This window comes from Panthera tigris, chromosome E2, assembly GCF_018350195.1.
Source record: "Panthera tigris isolate Pti1 chromosome E2, P.tigris_Pti1_mat1.1, whole genome shotgun sequence".
In the NCBI taxonomy this organism is placed as follows: Eukaryota; Metazoa; Chordata; class Mammalia; order Carnivora; family Felidae; genus Panthera; species Panthera tigris.
The window spans coordinates 47007767-47032869 of NC_056674.1; the positions used below are offsets into that span (position 1 = coordinate 47007767).

General features: G+C 41.9%; 1 protein-coding gene across 1 annotated transcript in view; it reads left to right on the forward strand.

Moving 5' to 3' along the window:
* Window positions 1-25103, forward strand: part of PKD1L3 (polycystin 1 like 3, transient receptor potential channel interacting) — a 76035-nt gene that overhangs the window by 10143 nt on the left and 40789 nt on the right. Inside the window, 15 exon segments of the mRNA XM_042968083.1 lie at window positions 3338-3440; window positions 7208-7339; window positions 9103-9137; window positions 10922-11060; window positions 12732-12859; window positions 12955-13081; window positions 13926-14084; window positions 14392-14623; window positions 16370-16563; window positions 19322-19360; window positions 19363-19563; window positions 20618-20655; window positions 20657-20732; window positions 20984-21055; window positions 21057-21166. Coding sequence (XP_042824017.1) covers window positions 3338-3440; window positions 7208-7339; window positions 9103-9137; window positions 10922-11060; window positions 12732-12859; window positions 12955-13081; window positions 13926-14084; window positions 14392-14623; window positions 16370-16563; window positions 19322-19360; window positions 19363-19563; window positions 20618-20655; window positions 20657-20732; window positions 20984-21055; window positions 21057-21166 — 1785 coding nt within the window.

The window sequence follows — 25103 nt, forward strand, 5'->3', positions numbered from 1 at the left end:
TTACATAGCAGTGTAAGTAAGCAGTCCAGGGCTGATACGATGGCACCACACTTTATAGGGCCCAAGCTCTTTCTGCCTTGTTCTGCTGTCAACTTGTAATTGAATATCGTGGTCTATAAAAGCTGTGTTAGCTCCTGCCTCATGTTCACATTCTATCAAGTGGGAAGGGGAGAAGGGAAAGTGGGAAGCCTGATCATTTTCTTTAAGGGCACAGTCTAGAAATTGCACCAATTACTTCTTATATCCCATTGGCCGGAACCTGATCACATGGCCATACTGCTGCAAGCAAGGAAGGCTGGGAAATGTAGTCCTTAGTGGAGCTACTATGTTTCCCTGGAAGGAAGGCACGGTGGTGGACTAAGCAATAGTCTCTGCACTATAAGTAACATTTCCTTCCTCAGTCTTCCCCTCAAAACTCTGTACACATCATTACCTTGTGTTTTGTCATTTAATGCTATAGTGGAAAAGACTACAGTTAGCCTTTTTTTTTTTTAAATAATAGGTAGTCTTTTTTCATCTTAGATTGTAAAATGTCTTAATCTGTGTAATACAGAAATTCTCATAGCATGCATCTAGGTCACTTTTCACTGATTTTGTCTAGAATGTGATGTTCTATATACACATTGTTCTTGGATTGTGAAAATTTTATTCTCTGCCACCTATTTGTCACTTGTTTCATTAGTTCTGATTTTGTCCTTAAGAAATACCAGTTATTGGGGCACCTGGGTGGCTCAGTTAGTTGAGCATCAGACCCTTGACTTAGGATCAGGTCATGATCCCAGGTTCATGGCATCAATCCCCTCATCAGGCTCCACACTGAGCATGGAGACTGCTTAAGATTCTCTCTCTCAGGGTGCCTGGGTGGCTCAGTCGGTTAAAGCATCCGACTTCCAACTCACAATTTGTGGGTTTGAGCCCCACAGTGCACTCTGTATTGACATTGCAGAGCCTGCTTGGGATTTTTTCTCTCCCTCTCTCTCCCCCTCTCCCCTCAAATAAATAAACTTAAAAAAAAAAGATTCTGTCTCTTTCCCTCTGCCCCTCCCCTGCTTGCATGTGTACATACACACACTCTCTTTCTCTTTATCTCAAAAACAAAAAAACAGTTATCCATGTGCTAAATTGCACGTTTCTGTCCTCCATATCTTTCCTGTCATTCTTTTAAATGAAAAGAATGGTTTTGTATGCTTTGCTCTGTTGCGTTCAGGGCGAACTCCTCACTTTTTTCCTCCATCTCACTGTTTTGATTTTTCCAAGTCGGTTCTCTATTACCAGTGTGGATTTTAACTTTTCTGAAGCATTTTAGCTCTCTCGAAATCCTCCAGTATCATTTATTTCTCCTTTAATTTATCTCATTCTTGTGCATGTTAGCTTCACTTGGTTTATTTTTAAGACTTTCTGTTTATATTAAGGATGTTAACCAGCTTTGTGAAATATTTTTCTGGATTTTGCTGTTGATAATTTTCAGAGGTATATGTTCCTCTAAGTCCTCTGGATTCATTTCCCAGGGTCCAGAGTGACATTCATGGGCTTCTTTTTGTTGTTTTTTTCCTCATCTTTTTTTTTTTAATGTTTATTTATTTTTGAGGTGGGGGGAGAGAGAGAGAGGAAGAGGGAACAGGGGAGGGTCAGAGAGAGGGGGACAGAGGATCTGAAGCAGGCTCTTTGGGTACTGCAACAAGTGTCTGATGTGGGGCTCAAACTCACAAATCACGAGACCATGACCTGAGCCGAAGTTGGACACCCAACCGACTGAGCCACCTAGGTGCCCCAGTTTTTTCTTCATCTTTTAAGGCAAGGCCTGTCCAAGCACAGTGTTTGTCCATAGACCAAGAAACTGGATCACCCTTGGTTCAGCAGCTTGTTGACCCACCTAGTGGTCATAACCCCTTTCAGATCGCCACTTAAAGCACAGGATCAGTTGCTGGTTCCCCGTGAGCTGTTGAAGTAATGACCCTAATCCAAGGTGACATTTTTCTCAACCTTAAATACATTGCTTAGATTTTTACATCGTTCGATATTATTACACTCATTCTCCAGATGAGAGAGCTAGTAGGCTGTCATTTGTCTAAGGCTTCATAGTTACAGTAAAAGGTAGACCAGGTCAAGAGCTCAGGTCTTTTGCCTCAGAATCCAGTTTCTAAAATTTTTTTAAAGTTTATTCATCTTGAGAGACAGCGAAAGGGGGGGGGTACAGAGAGAGAGGGAGAGTGAATCCCAAGTAGGCTTTGTGCTGTCACTGCAGAGCCTGATGTGGGACCCAAACCCATAAACGGTGAGATCATGCCTGACCTGAGCTGAAACCAAGAGTCATGTGCTTACCCGACTGAGCCACCAGTCACCCTCAGAATCCAGTTTCTTTCTTCTACTTTCCATACTGCATTCCTTGGTAGAAAAACATGGCAGTTAACATCTCAGAACTCTGTCCTCCCCCAGCAGTAGTGGCTACAATGATTCTGCTGCTAAATATACCAGTCCCATCAACAACAAAGGGAATGTTACAAAAAGAGATAGAGCAGGCTTGCTATAGCCAGATAAATTGTAATGGGTCTAGACACGCATGCCTTGGAAGAGATCAACTTAAGTTAATAGCAAATAGCTATGTCGGTTTTTTAATGTTAATTTATTTTTGATAAATAAATCCCTGTGCAAAAGCAGGGGGTGGGGGTGGGGGGAAGGGTGGGTAGAGACAGAAAATCCAGAGCAGGCTCCAGGCTGTCAGCACAGAGCCTGACGAGCTCAAACTCACAAGCCTTGAGATCATGACCTGAGCCAAAGTCTGAGCCTTAACCAAATGAACCACCCAAGCATTCCTCAAATAGCCATGTTAACACACTGATAGTGTCTTCAGATTACGGTTTTCTTGCTGGAAAATGTGGAAAGGGAATGAAAGCGATAATGGTGATCTGGTGAAATGTTGTAAATGATCATTTTCTAGAAAAATCAGACTACAGCCATACCACCCTCAACATGGCCAATCTCATCTAAAAGTACCATAAGGAAAGAAAGAATGAGAGTGAGGGAAGGAGGGAGGAAAGATCAGAAAAATGCTCTGATTTATTAATAGAGCTCCTCCTTTTGCTAAAATTATGAATCATATATTTCTGCAGTAATATTTGTGTACTGGCAACTTCACAATTGCTCTGATTTAATGTTTTTATACAGAGAGCCTTTGGAAAAGAAGCAGAGATGAGACATTAGTGATTTGTGATGCTTCAGCTCTAGAATCCCAGCTTGTCTACAGAATTATCAACAGCAGGAAATGATCAGTTTGGTCTCCATATAAAATGATTTATACTGTTGTTCACCAAGAATGAAACATCCTTAAGTAAAATAGAAAGAGATACTTCTATCCTACACTTTTACTTGGACTCAACCTGCTTTCTGTGGCAGCTGCTCACCCACCAATGGCATGTCCCCACACTGCTGGTGCTAATCTTGTAAGTGCCTCCCTTGACAGTAGACACCTGGGGTTATCAATCTCTGTCTTTCCTGGTCCGTCCTGCCAGAATACTGCTCCGTCTCCCCAAGTTCTCTGGATGTAGTTTTCTGATAAGGAAAGTACTTACATGCAGGAAGGAACCAGGTTTAATGGGTGCTTTACCAACAACATTTTTAAAGCTTAGCTCTGGCTTTCATGTTGTTATAATTATCATTTGTTGGCTGGTTGTTTATTCCCTGCTTCATTCCAAAAAGGACTTGTGACATCTTACAAAAGGATATTGCAATGTCGTAAAATTCAGATTGCTTTTTAAAAAGGAAAAAAATTTGAGTGAAAGGGAAATAAAAGTAGAAACTCTGCATAATCTATAAAAGTTCACATTCCAGAAATTTCTTCGCCTTCTTGCCTTTGTGTCCTATATAGAAACCTTTCAGTGGATGTCTAAATATAGATTTACTTTTGTTTGACCCACTGCCAAAAATAAGCTTTTCTAGCAGTATAAAAGAGAACAGGGATGAAGTAAAAATCCCTTAAGTCAACATTTTCTTTTTTTTTTTTTAATGTTTATTTATTTTAGAGACAGAGAGCACATGCACAAGTTGGGGAGTGGCTGAGAGAGAGGAAGACACAAAATCTGAAGCAGGATCCAGGCTGTCAGCACAGAGCCTGACGCGGGGCTTGAACCCACGAAACATGAGATCATGACCTGAGCCAAAGTCGGACACTTAACCAACTGAGCCACCCACGTGCCCCTTAAGTCAGTATTTTCCAAGCGGTGTTCTGCATCACAGCAACCAACATCGCCTAAAACGTTTCCAGAAGGAAAGAAAACAAATGTTGCTGTCTGCAGGACTTCTCAGGGCCTTCCATATGGCCAAACCTAACCACTTCTGACCAGCTTCACCATTATCTCGCTGTAGTCTAAGCCTCCATCATCTCCCGGCTGCACTTTGCATCCACCTCCTGCTCATATCCCTGCTTCTACCCTCGGCCCTTTCCTGTCCGTGCTCAACACAGCAGTCACAGGAGTGAGGCTTTATAACCCAAGTCATGCTACTGTTCCTCAAAGCCCCCGCTGTCTTGGAAACACTGCCTTCATTTTCATTTGGTAAAATTGGCTTCAGCCTTTTCCTTTACGTACCTTTCAGTCCAAGACCCTGTGCCGTTCCATCAGCCCCTTTCCTTCACTACCCAGAGTCATGAGGCATGTCCTGTCTGTCACCTCGTTGCCTAGCAGCTGGCCTGCATCTGAAACACAGTCATGGAAAGCTCCGGTGGAGATGACCTCAAGCCCCATAGTAGACTCCCTCCCGAGGTCTTTACTTCTCACCTATAAACATCGTTTCAGGGGGGGCACCTGGGTGGCTCAGTCGGTTAAGCATCCAACTTTGGCTCAGGTCACGATCTCACGGTCCATGAGTTTGAGCCCCGCATCGGGCTCTGGGCTGATGGCTCGGAGCTTGGAGCCTGCTTCCGATTCTGTGTCTCCCTCTCTCTCTCTGCCCCTCCCCCGTTCATGCTCTGTCTCAAAAATAAATAAACGTTAAAAAAAATTTTTTTAAAAAAACACATCGTTTCAGGAGGCATCTGATCAGGTAAATACGGAAAACTGAGGTCACCCTGGGTACCTTTGTGGCACTGTAAAAGCATTCCTATTCTATTTTGTGATGTTGCAGGAACAGCCATGTGAGGAACAGGCCTAGTTCACCCCTTACATCCGAGCAGAACTCTACCTAAGAGAGTAGAGAACTCTACCTTATGCTGATGCATAAGCACATGTCCCGATCAAAAGCAAGCACTAAACAAGTCCACAGTGGGTTTTATACCCACTTCAGTATTTAATGTCTTATTTTTATTCAATACGATTATTTTTGGTGCTTCAGATGGGGGGGACGCTTTGTCCAGCTGCCACAATTTTCCAGCCATGGCACACCCTTCCGGACTGTTATTCCTACTCACCACCTCAGTGCTCCTTTTCTTTTAGTTCCCTTTTTCCCCACAAACTTAAAAAAAAAAAAAAAAAGACAAAGCCACTTTGATAATGTTGAGTGAAGAAAATCATCCTTCTTCTCTCTCTCTCTTTTTTGTTTTTTTTTTTAAACACAAGCCCTACATACATGCCACCTGACATTTCCTTACTAAAAGGTAATCCTGTTTATGCTGGATCTGCTTTCAGTGGCAATTGAAACTACACATTCACTATTGTTGCGGTTAGCATTGTGCTCTCCTGGCAGAAAAACTGATCTACAGTGGCTTCAACAGAGAGGGTTTTGTTTCCCTTAAATAAAGAGAAGTCTGAAGTATAACATACCCAAAAGGGCGTACAGATAAATTATTGGAAATATTCAGAGAATACCAGATCAATAGACAAAAGCTGATTGTACTTCTACACATCAGCAGTAGTTAGAAAATAAGATTAAAAAAAAAAAAAAAAAAAAGATAGAATAGCAAGTACCTAAGAGGAAATGTAACGAAAGATGGGCAAAACTTATATGGGGACAACTGTAAAGCTTTATTAAGAGCTAATGAAGAAAGGTGAAATGAATGGTGAGATCTACCATGGCTCAGCCCAGGTTCACACTGCTCTAAAACATCACATAAGGCGCCCTTGGTGTCCTTCCTGGCTGCAAGTAGAATGGCATTCGATAAGACCTTGACCTTCATTGGAAAACGTGAAGTTGCATGGCAGCTGGGTCTCACTCGTACCTTTATTCCTGCTCATTTACACCTTGGTCCCAAAGTATAATACCAAAACTGGGTGGTCCTCAATTCTAAGATCATTCTGTAACTGCTCCAACCCCCTATAAACCCTACGAATTAGGAATACCCCTATTCACTTGCATGGCCCACAAGGGCCAGATCATAACTGACTTTAACCGCTCTGACTCCTGAGCCTAGCAGCACCCAGTAGGCCCTTAATTATGGCTTATTGAGGGGTGCTTGGGTGGCTCAGTCGGTTAAATGGCAGACTTTGGCTTAGTTCATGAATGATCTCATGGTTCATGAGTTCAAGCCCCATGTCGGGCTCTGTGCTGACAGCTTGGAGCCTAGACCCTGCTTCGGATTCTGTGTCTCCCTCTTACTCTCTGCCCCTCCCCCGCTCATGCTCTCACTCTCTAAACATTTTTTTAAAAAAGACTTAACTGAATACATGACTGAATTAAGCTGCAAAGGGCTGTTCTCTAGAAATTGCGTCAAGTAGTTGGTGTGAATAGATCATCTCAGTCAGGACTTCCAGTTCAAAAGCAGTGGCCTCTTAAAAGTTTTAAGACCATGTCCAGAGTTCTGGGTTTGTTTTCTCAGAATTTCTGCCTCCCACCTCCTGCCATGTGGAATTTCAAGCACCTGTGCTTCCCTCTTGAACATGAACTCTTGAATTGAGAGACAGGAACCAGCGGGAAACCTGAGGAAAGCATACTTCTGAATAGAAAAGTTCGTTTTCATTGTTTTGATTTCCATGTATCCCCCACTTTTGATCACGGCCATGAGATTTAAATTTCTCTTACAGATCTTATTCCCAGACCCATCTGTCCCTGTATTTATCATTGTAAGACCTAGGTATCTCTTTCCTCTATTGCATGGAAGAGGTGAACATTCTATGCATTTGCAGAAAAGCTTCTGAAAGTAGTAACTGTTAGGGGAGCCTGTGATTCATTGAGCTTGTAATGTTACTGGAGGTCAATTCTTATTCAAACAAGGTATGAAACTACTAAAGTGCAGCCATTTTCTAGAGATAATGTTGACAAAATCCTTCATTCTCAACAGGTCGCAGATGAGCCAGCAGGGAGTTTGAACGAAGTGATTCATGGTTTGCAAAGTCACAGCAAACTACGGAGAGCTTGTGAGGTGCTCCAGAAACTGACGGCCTTTATGCCAGAATTTTCTAAGTCAGCTCAAGTAAGCAAGAGGGTGATCGGGAGGAAACGAGATATGAGAAAGGGGGAAGTGAAACAGACAAAATGTGTATAAAGTAGAAAATACGTAATCTAGAGATTGTGCCCTGTGCAGAATTTAGCCTTGTGAACCATTTTGTAGAGACCCAATTTAACATTCAGTCAGGGTATATTTACCTTTAAGTCTGAAGATTGCGGATAAATTGATCAGTAATGACCTTTTCAGATATGCTGTGTTTATTTTCTTTTGATCATTTATCAAGTTACTGTCTTTCTGATACATTTGTTAGACATAATGGGAGACAGAAATAGATCCACTCCTTGCCTGAGATAGAGCAGTTCAGCTTCGAAACAGACATGGGCCATCAGTGCCCCCGCAATGTTTACATTTGTTCCCTCCACATTTGCCAAGTTATTCCCAGTAATTATTCATGCCTGTCTCTACTCCCTACACATAAATAAATTAAGGGAATGAGATTCATGAGAATTTTCATTTTTTTCTTTCCCATGTCCTGTATTTTCAGATATCTGTGATAAGCATATATATACAATCTGTGCTGGTTTATTTGGGCTGGTTTATTTTTAATTACGGCAATAATACATGCTTGTTATTTAAAAATCTGAATTAAAGCATATAAACTTATAAAGCAATAGCCCTCACTGTCTTTATCCTTCTTGCTAATCCCATTCTCAGGATGTAATCACTATTATCAGATTTTTTTTTTTTTAATTTACATCCAAATTAGTTAGCCTTTGGTGCAACAATGATTTCAGGAGTAGATTCCTTAGTGCCTCTTACCCATTTAGCCCATCCCCCTTCTCACACCCCCTCCAGGAACCCTCAGTTTGTTCTCCATATTTATGAGTCTCTTCTGTTTTGTGCCCCTCCCTGTTTTTATATTATTTTTGTTTCCCTTCCCTTAGGTTCATCTGTTTTGTCTCTTAAAGTCCTCACATGAGTGAAGTCATATGATTTTTGTCTTTCTCTGACTAATTTCACTTAGCATAATATCCTCCAGTTCCATCCACGTAGTTGCAAATGGCAAGATTTCATTCTTTTTGATTGCCGAGTAATACTCCATTGTGTATATATATACCACATCTTCTTTATCTATTCATCCATGGATGGACATTTGGGCTCTTTCCATACTTTGGCTATTGTGGATAGTGCTGCTATAAACATGGGGGTGCATGTGTCCCTTCGATACACCTGTATCCCATGGATAAATGCCTAGTAGTGCAGTTGCTGGGTCGTAGGGTAGTTCTATTTTTAGTTTTTTGAGGAACGTCCATACTGTTTTCCAGAGTGGCTGCACCAGCTTGCATTCCCATATTATCAGATTATTATTAATTTACTCTACATAGCCTGCCAGATTTTTTCTATGTGTAAACAGGTTTGTTATTGTAACAAAAATGGCATTAAAGTATACACATTTTTTAGCTCCCCCCTTTTTAAAAATATTTCTAATGTTTATTTAGTTTTGAGAGAGAGCAGGAGAGGGGTAGAAACGGGGATGGGGGATCTGAAGCAGGCTCTGCACTGACAGCAGAGAGCTCAATGCTGGTCTCAAACTCATGAACCACAAGATCATGACTGGAGCCTAAGTTGGAGGCTCACCCAGCTGAGCCACCCATGAGCCCCAGCCCCTTGGTGTTTTTTGTCTAATGCTGTGTCATGGATATCTTTTCGTGTCAGTACACATAAGTGAACCAATTATTCTTAATGTGCATTTGGACATTTTTTTGTTTGTCTCCTCTCACAAATAGCATATCCACGAGCCTCCATGTACCTACATCACTAAGTACTTACGCACATGTTTCTGTGGAATAGAATGCCAGAAATAGAATTGAGGGGCTTTTAAATTTTCAGTGGATGACAAAATTGTCTCTTAAAGGACACTGTTTTATATCCCCACCAACTGTTGCCCCACACTTCTAATTTCAAAGGCAAGAAAAGAAAGAAAAGGAAGGAACATTTTACTGATTACAAAGGAGGCCGAACGTCATCTTATATATTGATTGACCATGTGTATTTCTCCTCTCAGTGGCTTCTTCATGTCCTTTGTCCATTTCCCCCACAATGGGTTGTCATTTTACTTACTTGTCTGTAAGAGAGCTTTATTTATTGTTGATGTTGACCTTTTGTTACAGATGTTGCAAATATTTTGTGCCCATGTTTTTTATAACTTTATTATTTCTTTTTTTAAATGCAGAAGTCTTTAGTAAATGTAACTTTGAAAACAAAAATAACATTTCAAAACAAAAATAGTAGGACTCGCAGTGGATATTCTGTCCATTTGCTTAACCTTCTCACTTGTTTTGCATAAGAACAGCCTCCAGAAAGGAGAATTGGGGTTTTCAGTTTCATTCAGAACTTCTCTTGATCTCTATTTTAAGTCTATCTTGAGTGCTTTTTTGAGTTTCAAAGGATCATTTACTTGGTGTTTAAGCCAGTACTGCTCTTTGCCTGTTTTTAGCTTAGTTTTGTTAATTAGGTATTTGATCTACTTACCACTCCAGGAGGATTCTGTGAGTTCCTTAGAATAACCTGAAATACAGAGGTGCCTGGTTAAGCGTCCAACTTCAGCTCAGGTCATGATCTCATGGCTTGTGAGTTCAAGCCCCACATTGGGCTCTCTGCTGTCAGGGCATGGAGCCTGCTTCAGATCTTCTGTCCCACTCTGTGTGTGTGTGTGTGTGTGTGTGTGTGTGTGTGTGCGCACAATTGTATGTTCTGTCTCTCAAAAATAAATATATTTTTAAAAACTTTTAGGGGCACCTGGGTGGCTCAGTTAGTTGGGCCTCTGACCTCGGCTCAGGTTGTGATCTCATGGTCTATGAGTTTGAGCCCCACATCAGGCTCTGTGCTGACAGCTCAGAGCCTGGAGCCTGCTTTGGATTCTGTGTCTCCCTCTCTCTCCCTGCCCCTCCCCTGCTTGCACTCTGTCTCTCTCTCAAAAAAATGAATAAACATTTAAAAGTTTTTTTTTTAATTTTTAAAAAGAATACCATAAAATAAAAATCCTTCCTATAGGTAAGATGTAATATATTTTCTTTGGCTGCCAAGTTGTAATACTGGGGTTTTTTATGAATTTTTTTTTCCCTTTTCTTCTTTTTTTTTTTTTTTATTAGAGAGAGAGTGCAGGGATGGGAGAGGGGCAGAGGGAGAGAAAGAATCCTAAGCAGGCTCCATGTTCAGCCACACACTCCTGTAATATTGCATTTTATAAAAATGCGTTTGAGGGGCACCTGGGTGTCTCAGTGGGTTAAGCATGTGACACTTGATTTCGGCTCAGGTCATGATCTCGGGGTTCATTAGATGGAGCCCCACATCGGGCTCCATGCTGATGGCTCAGAGCCTGCTTGGGATTCTCTCACTCTCTCTCTCTGTCCCTATCCCCACCCCTCTCTCTCTCTCAAAATAAATAAATATTTTTAAAAATGCATTGAAATGCCTAAAGAAATTGAACTCCTTATAAGAAGAACAGAAGTAAATTTAAAACAGTCAGAAACAGCTCGGGGCTGTGTGTTTGCTTCCAAAATCTCCCAGGTTAGTGTCATCAGTCCTCATGTTTACCTGAGTGAGAAGTCACCAGAGAGCACATTTCAGAGCAAAGCAGTCTGGGTTTCAAAAACCCCCAACTGCCTGCCTCTCCGAGTCCCTCGACACTGTGATGGAAGCTGCTGGAGCAAGTCCACAGAGGTCCAAGCATGCCATTGAGCAGGTAGGTACAATACATGTTGATGTCGAACTCGGTTTAGAAACTTTTTAAATCTTGGCAGATCCAGGTATCACACGGCCTCTTCCTAGATCTCTAAAGAGTCTCCTGCCAAGCGACACCACTGAAGAGACCACTGTTAGGCCTGCTCTGGGTCTTCCTCACTGTCTCATCTGTGCGCTAAACTTCCCTAGTGCTATAATCCAGTGACAAGAGCTCAGTATGGTGTTTGGCATATAGTAGACACTCAGTAAATTAAACTTGCATTTTCGTGTTGATTTGCATTTCTGTATTCATTTAAGGAGATGTTCACCATCATCGGTCTATGTAAATGCAAATCACACCACAATAAAATGCCACTTTGTACCCAGAAATACAGACAGTAACAAGTGTTGGCAAGGAGGCAGACGAATTCAAGCCCTCGTACATTATTCGATTGTGAAATGATACGGCCACTTTGGGAAACAGTTTGACAGTTGCCCAAAAGGTTAAAAAAGGAACTTCCCATGTGGCCTAGCAATCCCACTCCTTGGAATAGGCTTACATATGTCCACACTAAAACTTTCACGGTCGTGTTTGTAGCAGCATGATTCAAACAGTCAAACGGCCAAAAAGTGGAAACAACCTAAATGTCCATGATCCAACGAATGGGTAAGTAAAATGTGTTATATTTGTTACATTAGCAACAAAAGAGAATGAAGCAGTACAACATGGGTGAACCTTGAAAACATTACACCAAGTGAAAGAAGCCAGGCACAAAAGACCACGTATTGTGATTCTATTTTATGAAATGTCCACAAGAGACAAATCTCTAGATGCAGAATGTAGATTGGTGGTTGTCTAGGGCTGGGGGGGGGGAGGTATAGGGACAGGGGAATGGACAGTGACAGCTGGCTGCTGGGTACTTGGGTACTGGGTTTATTTTAGGGAGATGAAAATGATCTAAAATTAGATCATGGTGATGGTTGCACTATGAATATACTAAAAAAACATTGACTTGTATACTCTAAGTGGGTGATTTGTATTGTGAATTTCATTGTAATAAAACTGTTTGTGAAAACCTCTCATAAGTAGGTCACAGGCAGGGGTGCCTGGCTGGCATAGTCAGTGGAGCATGCAACTCTTGATCTCCAGGACGTGAGTGCCAGCCCCATGCTGGGTGTAGAGATTACTAAAAATAAATTTTTAAAAAAAAATTTTAAGTAGGTCTAGAGAAGCTTATATCATGGGACAAAGAAATATTTTCTTGGATGGCCCTGTTAGTTGATACAAAGGATGGCGAGTCTTTAGCCAGACTACAAATACTTTCTTTGGGTCCTTTGCAAAGAATGTCATCTTCAGGGGCGCCTGGGTGGCTCAGTCGGTTAAGCATCCAACTTCGGCTCAGGTCATGATCTCACGGTTTGTGAGTTCGGGCCCCACGTTGGGCTCTGTGCTGACAGCTCAGAGCCTGGAGCCTGCTTCAGATTCTGTATCTCCCCATCTCTCTACCCCTTCCATGCTCATGCTCTGTCTCTCTCTGTCTCTCAATAATAAATAAACGTTTAAAAAAAAAAAAAAAAAAGAATGTCATCTTTCAATATGTCACTGTCCAGGTCTTTGTCCTCCTTCCAACCCCTCCAAAACCATTATCCACAAAGGCCACACAGGTCACATGGTATTTCCTTCTCAATGCAGGTAGAAAATATGCTGGAAATGGCCTTGCTGGCCCTTGGGAAGATCAAGGAAACATTTCTACAGCAGAGCCAGTTTTCTGAGTCTTTAGTGACTTTGACCTCTATCATTGCTTCTCTGATGCTGAGCAGGTAACAGAGGAGGAGGGGGAGAGTGGTTCATTTTAGGTTTCTGATCTTTAGAAAACACACAGAAGTTGATTTCCATTTAATTTCTCCTTCATTAGCCAAAACATGTCAACCTGGCCCCTGAGCTCCTATACTCTAGGGTCCCCAGCACCTGTGAGGTTAGGCTTTCCAAGGGCTTCAGCTTTGGAAGAGCTCTTGAACAGACAACCAGGATTTAATGTTCAAGTGAGTGTCAAATTGATTCTGACCCAAATGGAGTTGGGATTGATGGCTATAGGCGTTTGGATGCACCATGATACGTAAGCTGGCCAGACCAAACGAGAAGGCTGGGTGTCATGGATTTCTGTTTTACAATGGCAGGAATGGAGGCCACTTAAAAATGGAGGAGTGCCTGGGTGGCTCTGTTAAGTGTCTGACTCTTGGTTTCAGCTCAGGTCATGATCTCACGGTTCATGAGATCAAGCCCCGCATTGGGCTTTGCACTAACAGCACAGAGCCTGCTTAGGGTTCTCTGTTTCCCTCTCCCTCTGCACCTCCCTTGCTCATGTGCATGTGTGTGCTTGCTCTTGTACTCTCTCTCTCAAAAATAAGTAAGTGAACATTAAAAAAAAATGAGCCACTGTAGAGGTTGGAAGCATTAAACAGACTTCTGGATTTAACTGAGTTTCTGTGTTATGGTTTGAATTGATCTCAACTCTTCACTATTTATATATGAAGCTAGGAATATCTGAATAAGTATTGACTCGTTATACCAACTTATCCATATCAGTATATAGTGTATTTCTTTAGGCATTTACCTAACAAACAAGAGCAAGATTGCTGTCTTATCCTGGAGAGTAGAATACTTCCTTCCTAGTAATAATGAATCCTCCAGGTATAAAAATGTTAAAAAATAATAATTCTGAGGGTCACAAGTAAATGACTCATCTTTAATTCTTCCTTGTATGATGTTATAATGAGAAATATTATTTCAGTTGAGATATTAGCAAGGGGAAAATCCCAACATTTACTTTAATTTCTGATATCTGATACATTATTACCTTTTGGGGTGTTAGGTAATAGATTTCAGCAACTGAAGAAACAAATTTTCTTGTCTCTAGGTAATAGGACTAGCTTCAGTTCCTTCAGGGATTTTGATGACAAGAACATTGTTGGAAGTATCGAAAGTGTGTTGCTAAGCTCTAATCATAAATTTTTCTAAGTCCATGATTTAGTGGAAGATATTGAGGTATGACTTCATTATAAAGGAATGAAATAGAAAGGAACAGGAATTCTTGGAGAATAGGATAGAAGGAAGCCATTTTAGATTCATGGCAGTGCCATTATTTTATTATTCACATCTTCACTTGGGAAGTTTTACAAGAACTACCTTACCTTTAGGAGGTGTTTTAGGTCTGAGATTATATACTCTCCCTTAATCCCTACAGATATTCATGGAGGAATACCTAGGAAGTTACATTCCATTATCACTAGAAAGGAGACTGAAAGGCATCAACAGATGAACCATCTTGAAGATTGGTTAACTCTCATTCTAGATCATGCTGTGGAGAAATGTTAGCGTGGAAATCTATCCCACCAGCATCAACATGAGCTCAGACCATTTTATTATGACAGTGAGCATCACTTCCCTGGAGAAATCCCTGATCGTGTGCATAGAACCTGAAAGTCCCCTTTTAATGACGCTCTACCTGGGGTTCCAGTATCAGCCTAACCACACTCACTTCAACCTGAACATCACTCTTCCAAAGAATCAGGTATGGCAAAAAGGTAAAACCCCAATCAGAAACTTACTTTGAAATGCATTTTTTTCTTCTTTTTCTTCAACTTTTTATTTTGAGATAACTGTAGATTCTCATGCAATTGTGAAAAATAAAAGAGAGAGCTCATACCTTTTACCCAGTTTCCCCTCATGCTGGCATCTTGCATAACTATACCACTATATCCTAACCAGAAAATGACATTGATGCAATGCATTGACCTTACTTGGATTTCATCAGTTTTACCTGTACTCCTGTATGTTTGTTTATTCCATGTAATTTTATCACATGTGGGAATATATATGACCATGAAACACATTTTTTTTTTAAAAGATGGATTGTGGAATGGATCCAGATATATATGTGATAAAGCAAATTTTGTAAAATGTTAATTCTAGAATTAACATTAAATGGGTCAGTGATTAAATGGGTCAACTTTCCATATGGTTGAAACTTTGCATAATGTTGAGAAGTAAAATTCCAGCACATACACATATATTTCCAATTTTATTTCTAATCTTAGATTTGGGTAAGGCCAGAGATACCTCAGTAAATCTTGGTTTAATATCAAAATGACTACACTGTGGCTTAGAAAAGTGAAGAATTTGAGACATATATAAAAAGTTAAGAATTTCTGAGATACATAAATAGTGCCTTAGATGTACTTGACCAAAAAACATATTCACTGGATATCAACTTTAAATGTCGTACTGGGGCACCTAGGCATCCGACTTCAGCTCAGGTCATGATCTTGCATTTTGTGAGTTCGAGCCCTGCATCGAGCTCTGTGCTGACAATTTGGAGCCAGTAGCCTGCTTCGGATTCTGTGTCTCCCTCCCCCTCTCTCTCTCTGCCGCTCCCCCACTCATGCTCGCTCTCTCTCTCTCTCTCTCTCTCTCTCTCTCAAGAATAAACATTAAAAATCAATTTATTGTAATACTGAAGAGTCTTAATAAAGAGCTACTGTTTGCATTTAAAAAATGTGTGGAGGAGTGGCAATAACCATGTTATAAAATATAAAGCATGTTATAATCCCCTCTCATTACAGTCTTCTCATGTTGAACAAGCTTCTGGCTGTTTTGTAGGCCTCGCTAACACGAATGATCACTTTTTAGGTGATTCCTGCTCTTAGACACAGTACCTGAGGCAGCACCTTTCATCCTGGGCTCCCGGGTATAAAGTTCTGTCTGTGTTACAGGCAAGCTCTTTCCGACTCAGAACATGCGCTCCATTTTCCTTGCCAGTCGTGGCAATATCATGTCCCTTGGGGATCTTAGACATCCTCTGGTCCGGAGACTTTGTCGGAAAGATGAGAACATTAAGGAGATGGTGTGACTTGCCTTAGCCTTAACAGCCATCTGGTGACAGAGCTGGGCCTCGAATCAGGACTCTTTCCTGGAACCACACTCTTCCCATCCTTGCTTTGTTCTTAGGCTTCTTCTTTTAGCTCCGTCTTGTAGCTACTCGTTTGGGTGTGTAATTCATTCATTTTTCTAAAACTCATCATACATTCTGACTCATTAGACCTAAATCTTCATCTGTCAAAAGAACACAGCTTTTTATTGGAATGGGAGAAACTCAGAACCCCAGGTTGTGCAACTGGTCATTTTCTTGAAAGTCATTTGTAATTCTAACCTTAATCCTTTCCCCACTTGTAAAATAATGATAATAATAACGATAGATCCTTCAGAAGGAGCATTCTGATAGTAATTTTGTCCCATTGGAAATGCAAGTAAGCCCTGTTCTTTGTTCTCAGATGAGGAATGTACAGGGGTGCTGGCTCCAGAGAGTCTGCAGTATGGGAGCAGCACCAACTACACAACAGCTGTGCTGAATAAAAGCCAGGAGAGTGCCCAGCGCACACCCACCCTGCTCTTGGTGACAACTGCGGTCACTCGCTGTCATTTCTGGGACAGCCACAACAGCACGTGGGAGACCATAGCGTGCCAAGTAAGAAGCCACACCACTTCTCTTTCTCTTCTGCCCCAGCTGGCATGAAATGCAGAGCATCTGTTACCTCATTCGAGGGGCCCAGAAAGAAAAAGCATCAGGAGGGAGAGAAATCGGCCTGGCAAAAAAGAAGATTGCATGTAGCGGGCCAGGAAAGCGTGTCTCTTCGGAGCAGGCTTACACTTTATATTTGTTATTTCCTTCTCAAATATTCAGTCCGGGGTGAATCTGACAGTTCTAGATAAAAGAAGCAGTACGTAGGGGTGTCTGTATGGCTCAGTCAGTTAAGCGTCTGACTCTTGATGTCAGTTCAGGTCATGATCTCCCAGTATGTGAGTTCGAGCCCTGCATTGGGCTCTGCGCTGATGGCACAGCGCCTGCTGGGGATTCTGCCTCTCCTTCTCTCTGCTCCTCCCCAGCTGTGCATGCTCACGCTCTCTCTCTCTCTCTCTCAAAATAAATAAACTTTAAAACGATTTTTTAAAAAAGCAGTAGGTAGACCCTGTTAAATTCTGCAAGTGTTAAATATGTTGCGGGTAAAAGTAAACAAGTTTCCTGCTTAATTAAAGAGAGCTTTTGTAAAAATAAGCTGGCAGATTCTTGTACATTCCAGGCGAGGTGGGGACTTTTCTCATTGTCACCTCATTCCAGGGGTCTGCTCACTTTAAAATGGCGCCCTGCATTTTCGCACGGGTGATTCTGTGTGATCCCATCTAAGTCCTGGTTCAGTTGCACCAAGACTGTGGTGTAAAGTTCTGGAAATAATGAGGCTGTTGGTTAAAAGCTGAGAGAGGGTCATTCACATGTGAAGAGAGGAAAAGAGGATGCTGTGGAAGGCAGCTGCGCCATTCGTGGCCTCGGCAGGGATTTCGGAAGAGCTGGAGCAGAGCCTCTCGAGCAAATCCTCTACCTGGGAGCCCCTTAGGTTGCAGTTTCTGGTGAAATAAATCGGGGCAAGACCTGAGTGGCCTTTCTAACAAGCCCCCTGCACAACGCTGGGACCCCGTGCGGGGAATAGAGCTGCCGAGAGCAGGATGACAGAGGGTGAGAGATAGACCGGGCACCCAGAACTTAACCTTGTGCCTTGGAAAGCAGCCAGTCATACTGGCAATATTTGAAGCTTTTTATCTGCACAATCGAATGTGGAATTGGTAATTTTCATTGATTGCCTAGTAACATTTTTAAAAATACATATTTTTTAAAGTTTATTTATTTTGAGAGAGAGAACACGTGCGAGCACAAGTGGGGGAGGGGGAGAGAGAGAAGAGAGAGAATCGCCAACAGGCTCCATGCTGTCAGCACAGAGCCCCACTCTGGGCTCAAACCCACACACCTCGAGATCATGACCTGAGTTGAAACCAAGAGTCGGACGCTTAACTGACTGAACCACCCAGGTGTCCCTGAAGATACTTTTTTGTGAAGAAATGTTACAACATGTGGAAGTTATAAGGAAGTTATAGGGAATAATATAATAAAAACATTAAATACTCTGGCTTTATCACAAAGTTGGTATTTTGCTCTGTATAGTTCAGATTTTTTTATAATAATAAAACACTCCGGAATAATCAAAGCCCTCTATGTATCCGCGTCCAGTCTTGTTTTCTCCCACTTACCAAAGGGCGACCACTGTCCTGAACTCAGCATTTGTACTGATTCCTTCAGCACATATTTACCGGGCATCTTCTACGCACCAGGCCCATATCTAGGAACTAGAGATACAGTGATGGACAAGACAGTGTCTTCCTGAGCTTACATTCCAGGGAGGGAGACTGACAAACATAGATACGAGAGTGTTGTTTTGCATGCTTTTGGTCTCTTTGTAAATGGCATCATCTATACTGTATCCTCCTTTAATTTGTTTTTTTCACTCAGCATTTATCCACGTTGCTATATCTAGCTCTGACAATTTCTTTTTTCTTAAAGGGGAAGTTGTCTCTTTATTTTATTTATTTATTTATTTATTTTTTGACAGAGCATGAGTGGGGGAGGGGGGCAGAGAGAGACAATCTCAAGCAGGCTCCATGCTGTCAGTGCAGAAGCTGACTGGGGCTCAAACCCGTGAATCATGAGATCATGACCTGAGCTGAAATCAAGAGTCAGACGCTCAACTGACTGAGCCCCCCAGAAGCCCCTCTACCTCATTCGTGTTAACTGCTGTAGATTACTCCCATCAGCACGCAGTAGGAGTCCTCTACTTGCTTGTTTGTATGTTCTGCTGTTACTGGACATATATATAGGTTGTTTCCAATCTTTTTTTTTTTTTTAACGTTTATTTATTTTTAAGACAGAGCATGAACGGGGGAGGGTCAGAGAGAGGGAGACACAGAATCTGAAACAGGCTCCAGGCTCTGAGCTGTCAGCACAGAGCCCGACGCGGGGCTCGAACTCACGGACCACAAGATCACGACCTGAGCCGAAGTGGGACGCTTAACCGACTGAGCCACCCAGGTGCCCCATCCAATCTTTTAGTTATGAACAATGCTGACAGAAACCTTTCTCATGTCTCCTTGTGCACATGTGCAGAGTTCCCCAAAGATGTGGGTTCAGACCTGGAATGGTAGGATTCAGAGAATTTGTGCTTCTCCAGGTTTGCTAGAGGTTTCCAGATTGCTCTCCACATACACTATTTTACCCCCAGTGGTAAATACACGGCCTGGACATTGTTTTCCCTCCCTAAATTGCATGTGTTTGTGTTTTATGTTTGTCCCTTCCTTAGCACTCTGTTCAGTTAGAATCAATATCTTGATTCTAATTGCAGGTTGGGCCACAGAGTACAGTTTTGAGGACACAGTAACTGCCTGAGGTCACTGTAACCGCCTGACCTCCTTTGGCAGCGACTTCTTCATTGTGCCCCGGATGGTGAACATTGAAGACACTATCAAGCTGCTCCTTCGTGTGACCAGCAACCCTGCTGGGGTGTCATTGCTAGCCAGCCTTTTAGGATTCTATATGCTCACCTTTGTGCGGGCTTGGAGGAAGGATCAAACGTACATGCAGAAGGTGACAGTCATGACTTTGATTCCAAAAGCTTTGCATAGTGTCTTGAGTAGGTGGAACAAGATGGAAAAACAACAATAACAACAACAACAACAAACCTTCACCAGAAGAGGCAGGTAGAGTGGTAGGAATTCTCGGTGGCATAGGAATTCGAGTGCGACTTTTTTCTTAAATTTCTCTCACGTTTCCTGTCTCAGGGCTTCGCAATTTAACTCTTTATGTTCTTTTTTTTTTTTTTTTTCTTTAGCAGAGGTTGAACTCTCATATGATTCATTAAGTTAGGAATAAGCCGGAACATCTAGAGAACTTAAAATCAAATGGAAGTTTATCTCACTTTATACATTGGATGTGAAAGTCAGGTGTAAGTAAAATTAGAATTCCATGTAACTGCAATATAGAAAAAACCTGTATGGAATCTCGTTTTGGAACAACAGCAACAACAAATCTTCTGATGACAGCCTCTTGTTAATTTCTGTTCCATGCATTCCTTATTCTTATGTGTTCTTACACTTGGGGATTCTAGAATACACGCCGTCCATTTCTTTCTAGCCATGGGTATAGAGTTGCCAGTTTTAACAAACAAAAATATAGGACACCCGGTTAAATTTGAATTTTATGTAACTCATGCATTTTTAGTACTTCTGTTCCCAAGTGATTCATTGTTTACTTGAAAACAGGTTTAACTAGGTTTAACTAGGTGTCCTCAGGTTTAACTAGGTGTCCTCAGGTTTAACTAGGTGTCCTCAGGTTTAACTAGGTGTCCTCCACACCGTGTGATAACCCTACCTGGGCAGGTGGGAGGTGGAAGTATTTCTAAGGCCAAGACCTGATCAGCTGATTCTATGAATATTTCATTTCAGAGGCATCAACCCAGGACTTGAGCCCTCATCCCCTGCTTCATCACTTAGGTCTCTTATTTGTTTATCTTGTACCCGCACGCCACCCTTGATGTTCACCGAGGTGCCAAAGCTGGAGCCGTGCATCCTCCTGCTTCTTAGCTGGAGGAAGCAGTGTCTACACTAGGTGAAGATCCTTCTTGGTTCTGCTGTTCCTACAGGTGAAGGTCACTGTCCTGGCTGATAATGACCCCAGCTCTGTTTCACTACCTCCTGCAGGTCTCCACTGGCTATTGAAGAAGGGCCACCATGCCAGCTAAGCTTAACGAAATGAATGTTCTTCACTCCTTGCCTTGTGTCTCCTATCGCCCGAGATGTGCCCTGACCCAGTGACGCCCCGGTGTCCAGGAGCACTTACGAGAGTAGCTCCTAGTTCTACACTGGACATCGGCAGAGTCTGCCATACTTACCCAACCCCCCAAAGACTTCATCTCAGTACAACTCTATTTTCCCCCTTCTCCTTAGGGATAAACCCCAAGAATCATCTGAGAGCTTCCTGCATTTTATCTTTGCTTATCATGTTTTAGGTGGTTATCACCCTCTATGGATCAGAGGGACAGAGGGAGACCCATCACCTTTGTGACCCCGAGAAGGCAGTCTTTCTTTGAGCCAGAGCATCTGGATATCTTCCTCCTCAGTACTCAGTCCTCTTGAGGGGAACTGCACAGCCTGTGGTTCTGGCATGACAATTCGGGGGCCAGCCCTTCTCGGTAAGTCCCTGTGTCAGGCTGCCTTGGCCTTTCTCCTCCGTGGATCTGCGGCGTTCTGGGCAAGACCAGCATGCCATCACAACAAATGACAATAATGCTTTGGGCCAAATTGTAACCAATGACTGTTAGATTTAAATTTCAAAGCTCAGGGTGCCTGGGTGGCTCAGTCAGTTAAGCATCCAACTTTAGCTCAAGTCATGCTCTTACAGTTCATGGGTTCAAGCTCTGCATCGGGCTCTGTGCTGACAGCTCAGAGCCTGGAGCTTTTCTCAGATTCTGTGTCTCACTCTCTCCCCCTCCCCAGCTCGTGTTCTGTCTCTCTCTGTCTTTCAAAAATGAATAAACATTAAAAAGAAAATATTTTTTAAAAAATAAAATAAATTTCAAAACATTTACAAAGAAGAAACCCTGTGGGGTGCCTGGGTGGCTCAGTCAGTTGGGTGGCCGACTTCAGCTCAGGTCATGATCTCGCGGTCCGTGAGTTCGAGCCCCGCGTTGGGCTCTGTGCTGACAGCTCAGAGCCTGGAGCCTGTTTCGGATTCTGTGTCTCCCTCTCTCTGACCCTTCCCCATTCATGCTCTGTCTCTCTCTCTCTCAAAAATAAATAAACGTTAAAAAAAAAAAAATTAAAAAAAAAAAAAAAGAAGAAACCCTGCAAAGAAATATGGGAAGTTAAAATATAATTTTGTATGGGTGATTAAGTGATGGGTAGTTTTTTTTCTTTTATCTTCATTTAATATTGTCATGATTGTAAAAACAGCAAATAACAACCACTTACTGCCCCAAAGTGTTATAAATTAAAAGTACCTATAAACTTGAAAAAAGATCTTTCAAGATTAAATGTAATGAATGACTATTCACTAAGTATACTTGGGGTAAAAATTAAGAGCTTGAAGGTAAGAATAGAAGAATCGTGTTATGGGATGTGCCCAGGGGGCTAGAGAGGGAAAAGGTCAGTGATGAGTGCATGAACCTGTTGTGTGTGAGGTCCACATGACCTGTTTTTCTCCAGCAGCAGGCAGAGTGAGAAGAGGTGGGTGGAGAGAGTAATGGTGAAATTAACTAAGGACCAAGATGATTGGTGGTTTGGGGTTTGGGAAAAAGAAGGGAATGAAGTCAAAGGTCTAAGGCCCAGGTGTTCAAATTGTTGCTGAATATTGTCCACCTGCAAAGGGTGTACAGCTTGGCTGTCAGCAAAATGAGTCTTTCCCTGCTATGCTAGACCACTAGGCCAGTAGAGTCTAATAATTTGCTTGCTGTCCCCACTCTGTTCAGGCATCTACAGAGCAGCTTGTACACTATCATTCCAGTTTGATTATAATGGTGAATAATGTGTAATAAGTACTTGAAGAAATGCTTAACTTTGCTAGTCATCAAAGAATGCAAAGTAAAGCCACCGTGAGAGCACTAAACATCCACCAGAATAACTAGAATTAAAAAGTCTGACAAAACCAAGTTTGGGTGAAGTTGGAGGCAACTGGGACTCACAAGCGATGCTGGGAGCCCAAAACAGTGCAGCCACGTGGGAGAACAGTTTGACAAGGCATGTAAAGTTGAATGGACCTTTACCATCTGACCCAGAAATTCCACTCCCAGGTATTCACCCAAGAGAAATGAAAACATATGCCCATTGCAAAATGTATACACATTCGTTCATAGCAGTTTTACTAATAGCTGTTCAAAACTAGAAACAACACATAAAAAAAATTAAAAAAAAAAACTAGAAACAACACAAGTGTCCATCAGGTGAATGAATAAGCAAGTATTAGCATGTTCATTTAATGGAATACTACTCACCAACAAAAAGAACAATCTACTGATACAGTAACATGGATGAATCTCAAAAACGTTATGCCAAGCAAAAGAAGCCAGAACAAAAGAAAACATGCTGTATGATTCTACATATATGAAATTCTAAAACAGGCAAACTAGTGCAAGAGACAGAAAGCAGATCAGCGGCCACCTGGGGCCAGGGGTGAGTCTGAGGGGGGTTGACTGCAAAGGGACACAAGGGGACTTTTGGAGGTGATAGCTTGGCAGTGGTGGTACTTACACAAGTGTTCACATTACGAAAAATGTGTTGGACTGGGGGTTCCTAGATGGCTCAGTTAGAAAAGTGTGCAACTCTTGATCTCGGGGTTGTGAGTTTAAGCCTCATCTTGGGTGTGGAGATTGCTAAAATAAATTAAAGACCTAAAAAACTGTACTGAACTGTACCTTTTATTCATTTTTTTAAGTAGACTTCTCAAGCAGAACAGAGACCAGCATGGGCTCAAAACCCTGAGATCAAGACCTAAACTGAGATCAAGAGCTAGGCACTTAGTCACCTGAGCCACCCAGGCACCCCTTGACCTGTATGTTCAAATGGGTGCCTTTTATCATATGTAAATTATACCACAATAAAGCTTTTGTTTTGTTTTGTTTTGTTTTTTTGGTAGAGCACCAGTGGGGGAAGGACAGAGGGAGAGGAAGAGAGAGACTCTCAAGCAGGCTCCCTGCCCAGCGCAGAGCCTGACATGGGGCTCAATTTCACAACCTTGAGATTATGATCTGAGCCAAAATCAAGAGTCGGATGCTTAACAAACTGACCCACCCAGGCACCCCACAATAAATTTTTTTAAGTATGCATGTAGAAAAAATTCTAGAGTTATATATACTAAGTATTACCAATAATTATCTCTGAGTAGTAGGCTTATAAATTTTAAAATTGTTTCTTCATTATATTTTTAGATATTTTCAAAAAAATTTTAAGAGTGTATTTATTTTGGGAGAGAGCGGGGAGGGGCAGTGAGAGCGGGAGAGAGAGAATCTCAAGCAGGCTCTGTCCATGCTTTCATCACAGGGCTTGATGGGGGCTCGAACTCACAAACCATGAGATCACGATCTGAGCCAAAGTTGGACACTTAACCAGCTGAGCCACCCAGGTGCCCAAAATATTTTCATAGTCTTTAACAGCAAATTTGTATACTCACATTAGATTCTTCTTATATGAAAGAATAAGAAAGTGAAAGTTACGCTGGGGTCATAAAAAGCCCATGACAAGTTTCTCACCAATCAGAAAGTAGATTTTTTCTTGTTTTTTATACTTTACTCATAAATGAAAAACTTTAATAGTACAAGATACACTAGCTAAGTTTAAATCAAATGTACCTTAGTCACTTGTGATTTTATAAACTGCCTCAATCAGAGTTCCTAGAAATATTTTAGCTTTAAAGAAGTCTATTCATCACACAAAAAATATTTTCAACTAAAATTCAACAAAGATTTTGACTGGAGAGATTTAAGTTGCTTTATAATATTAAACATAGGCTCTCAGGGAAATAGCATCATGACAATAGAGGAGGAGGTTAATGGACTAGTTGCAAGATGAAGTCAAACAACTTGAACAGTAGGTGTCCCAGGGGTCAAGTTTGTCGGCGGTTGAAGTTCCTGGAGAAAGGAGACACATGGTAAAACACTGTGGTCAGAAAGAGGATGAAACCTCAGGGCCTCTGGCTCTTGAGGTAAAGACAGAGCTACAGACCCCGGCAGGATCAGAAGTCAGTAGTATAAATGTTGAAGATCACTCCCTGACCCACCCCCAGGGATGTCCCCTCAGACCCTGGTGACAGAGACAGAGACAGATGGGATACTCAAAGAGATGGCAGGGCCCTGGCACATAAGAACAAGAAAGTTAAGGAATATATACACTCACCAAACTATTCCTAAGTTATACAAGTCTGCGTTCTGTTTTGTTTGGTTTTGAGAGAGAGAGAGAATCCCAAGCAGGCTCTGTGCTGTCAGTCCAGAGCCCAATGCAGGGCTCGAACTCATAAACTGTGAGATCATGACCTGAGCCAAAGTCGGACACTCAACCGACTGAGCCACCCAGGCGCCCCTGCATTCTGGTTTTGATACATGAATTCTCTTAGAGGTTGCAAAGGAAGAAATTGGATCA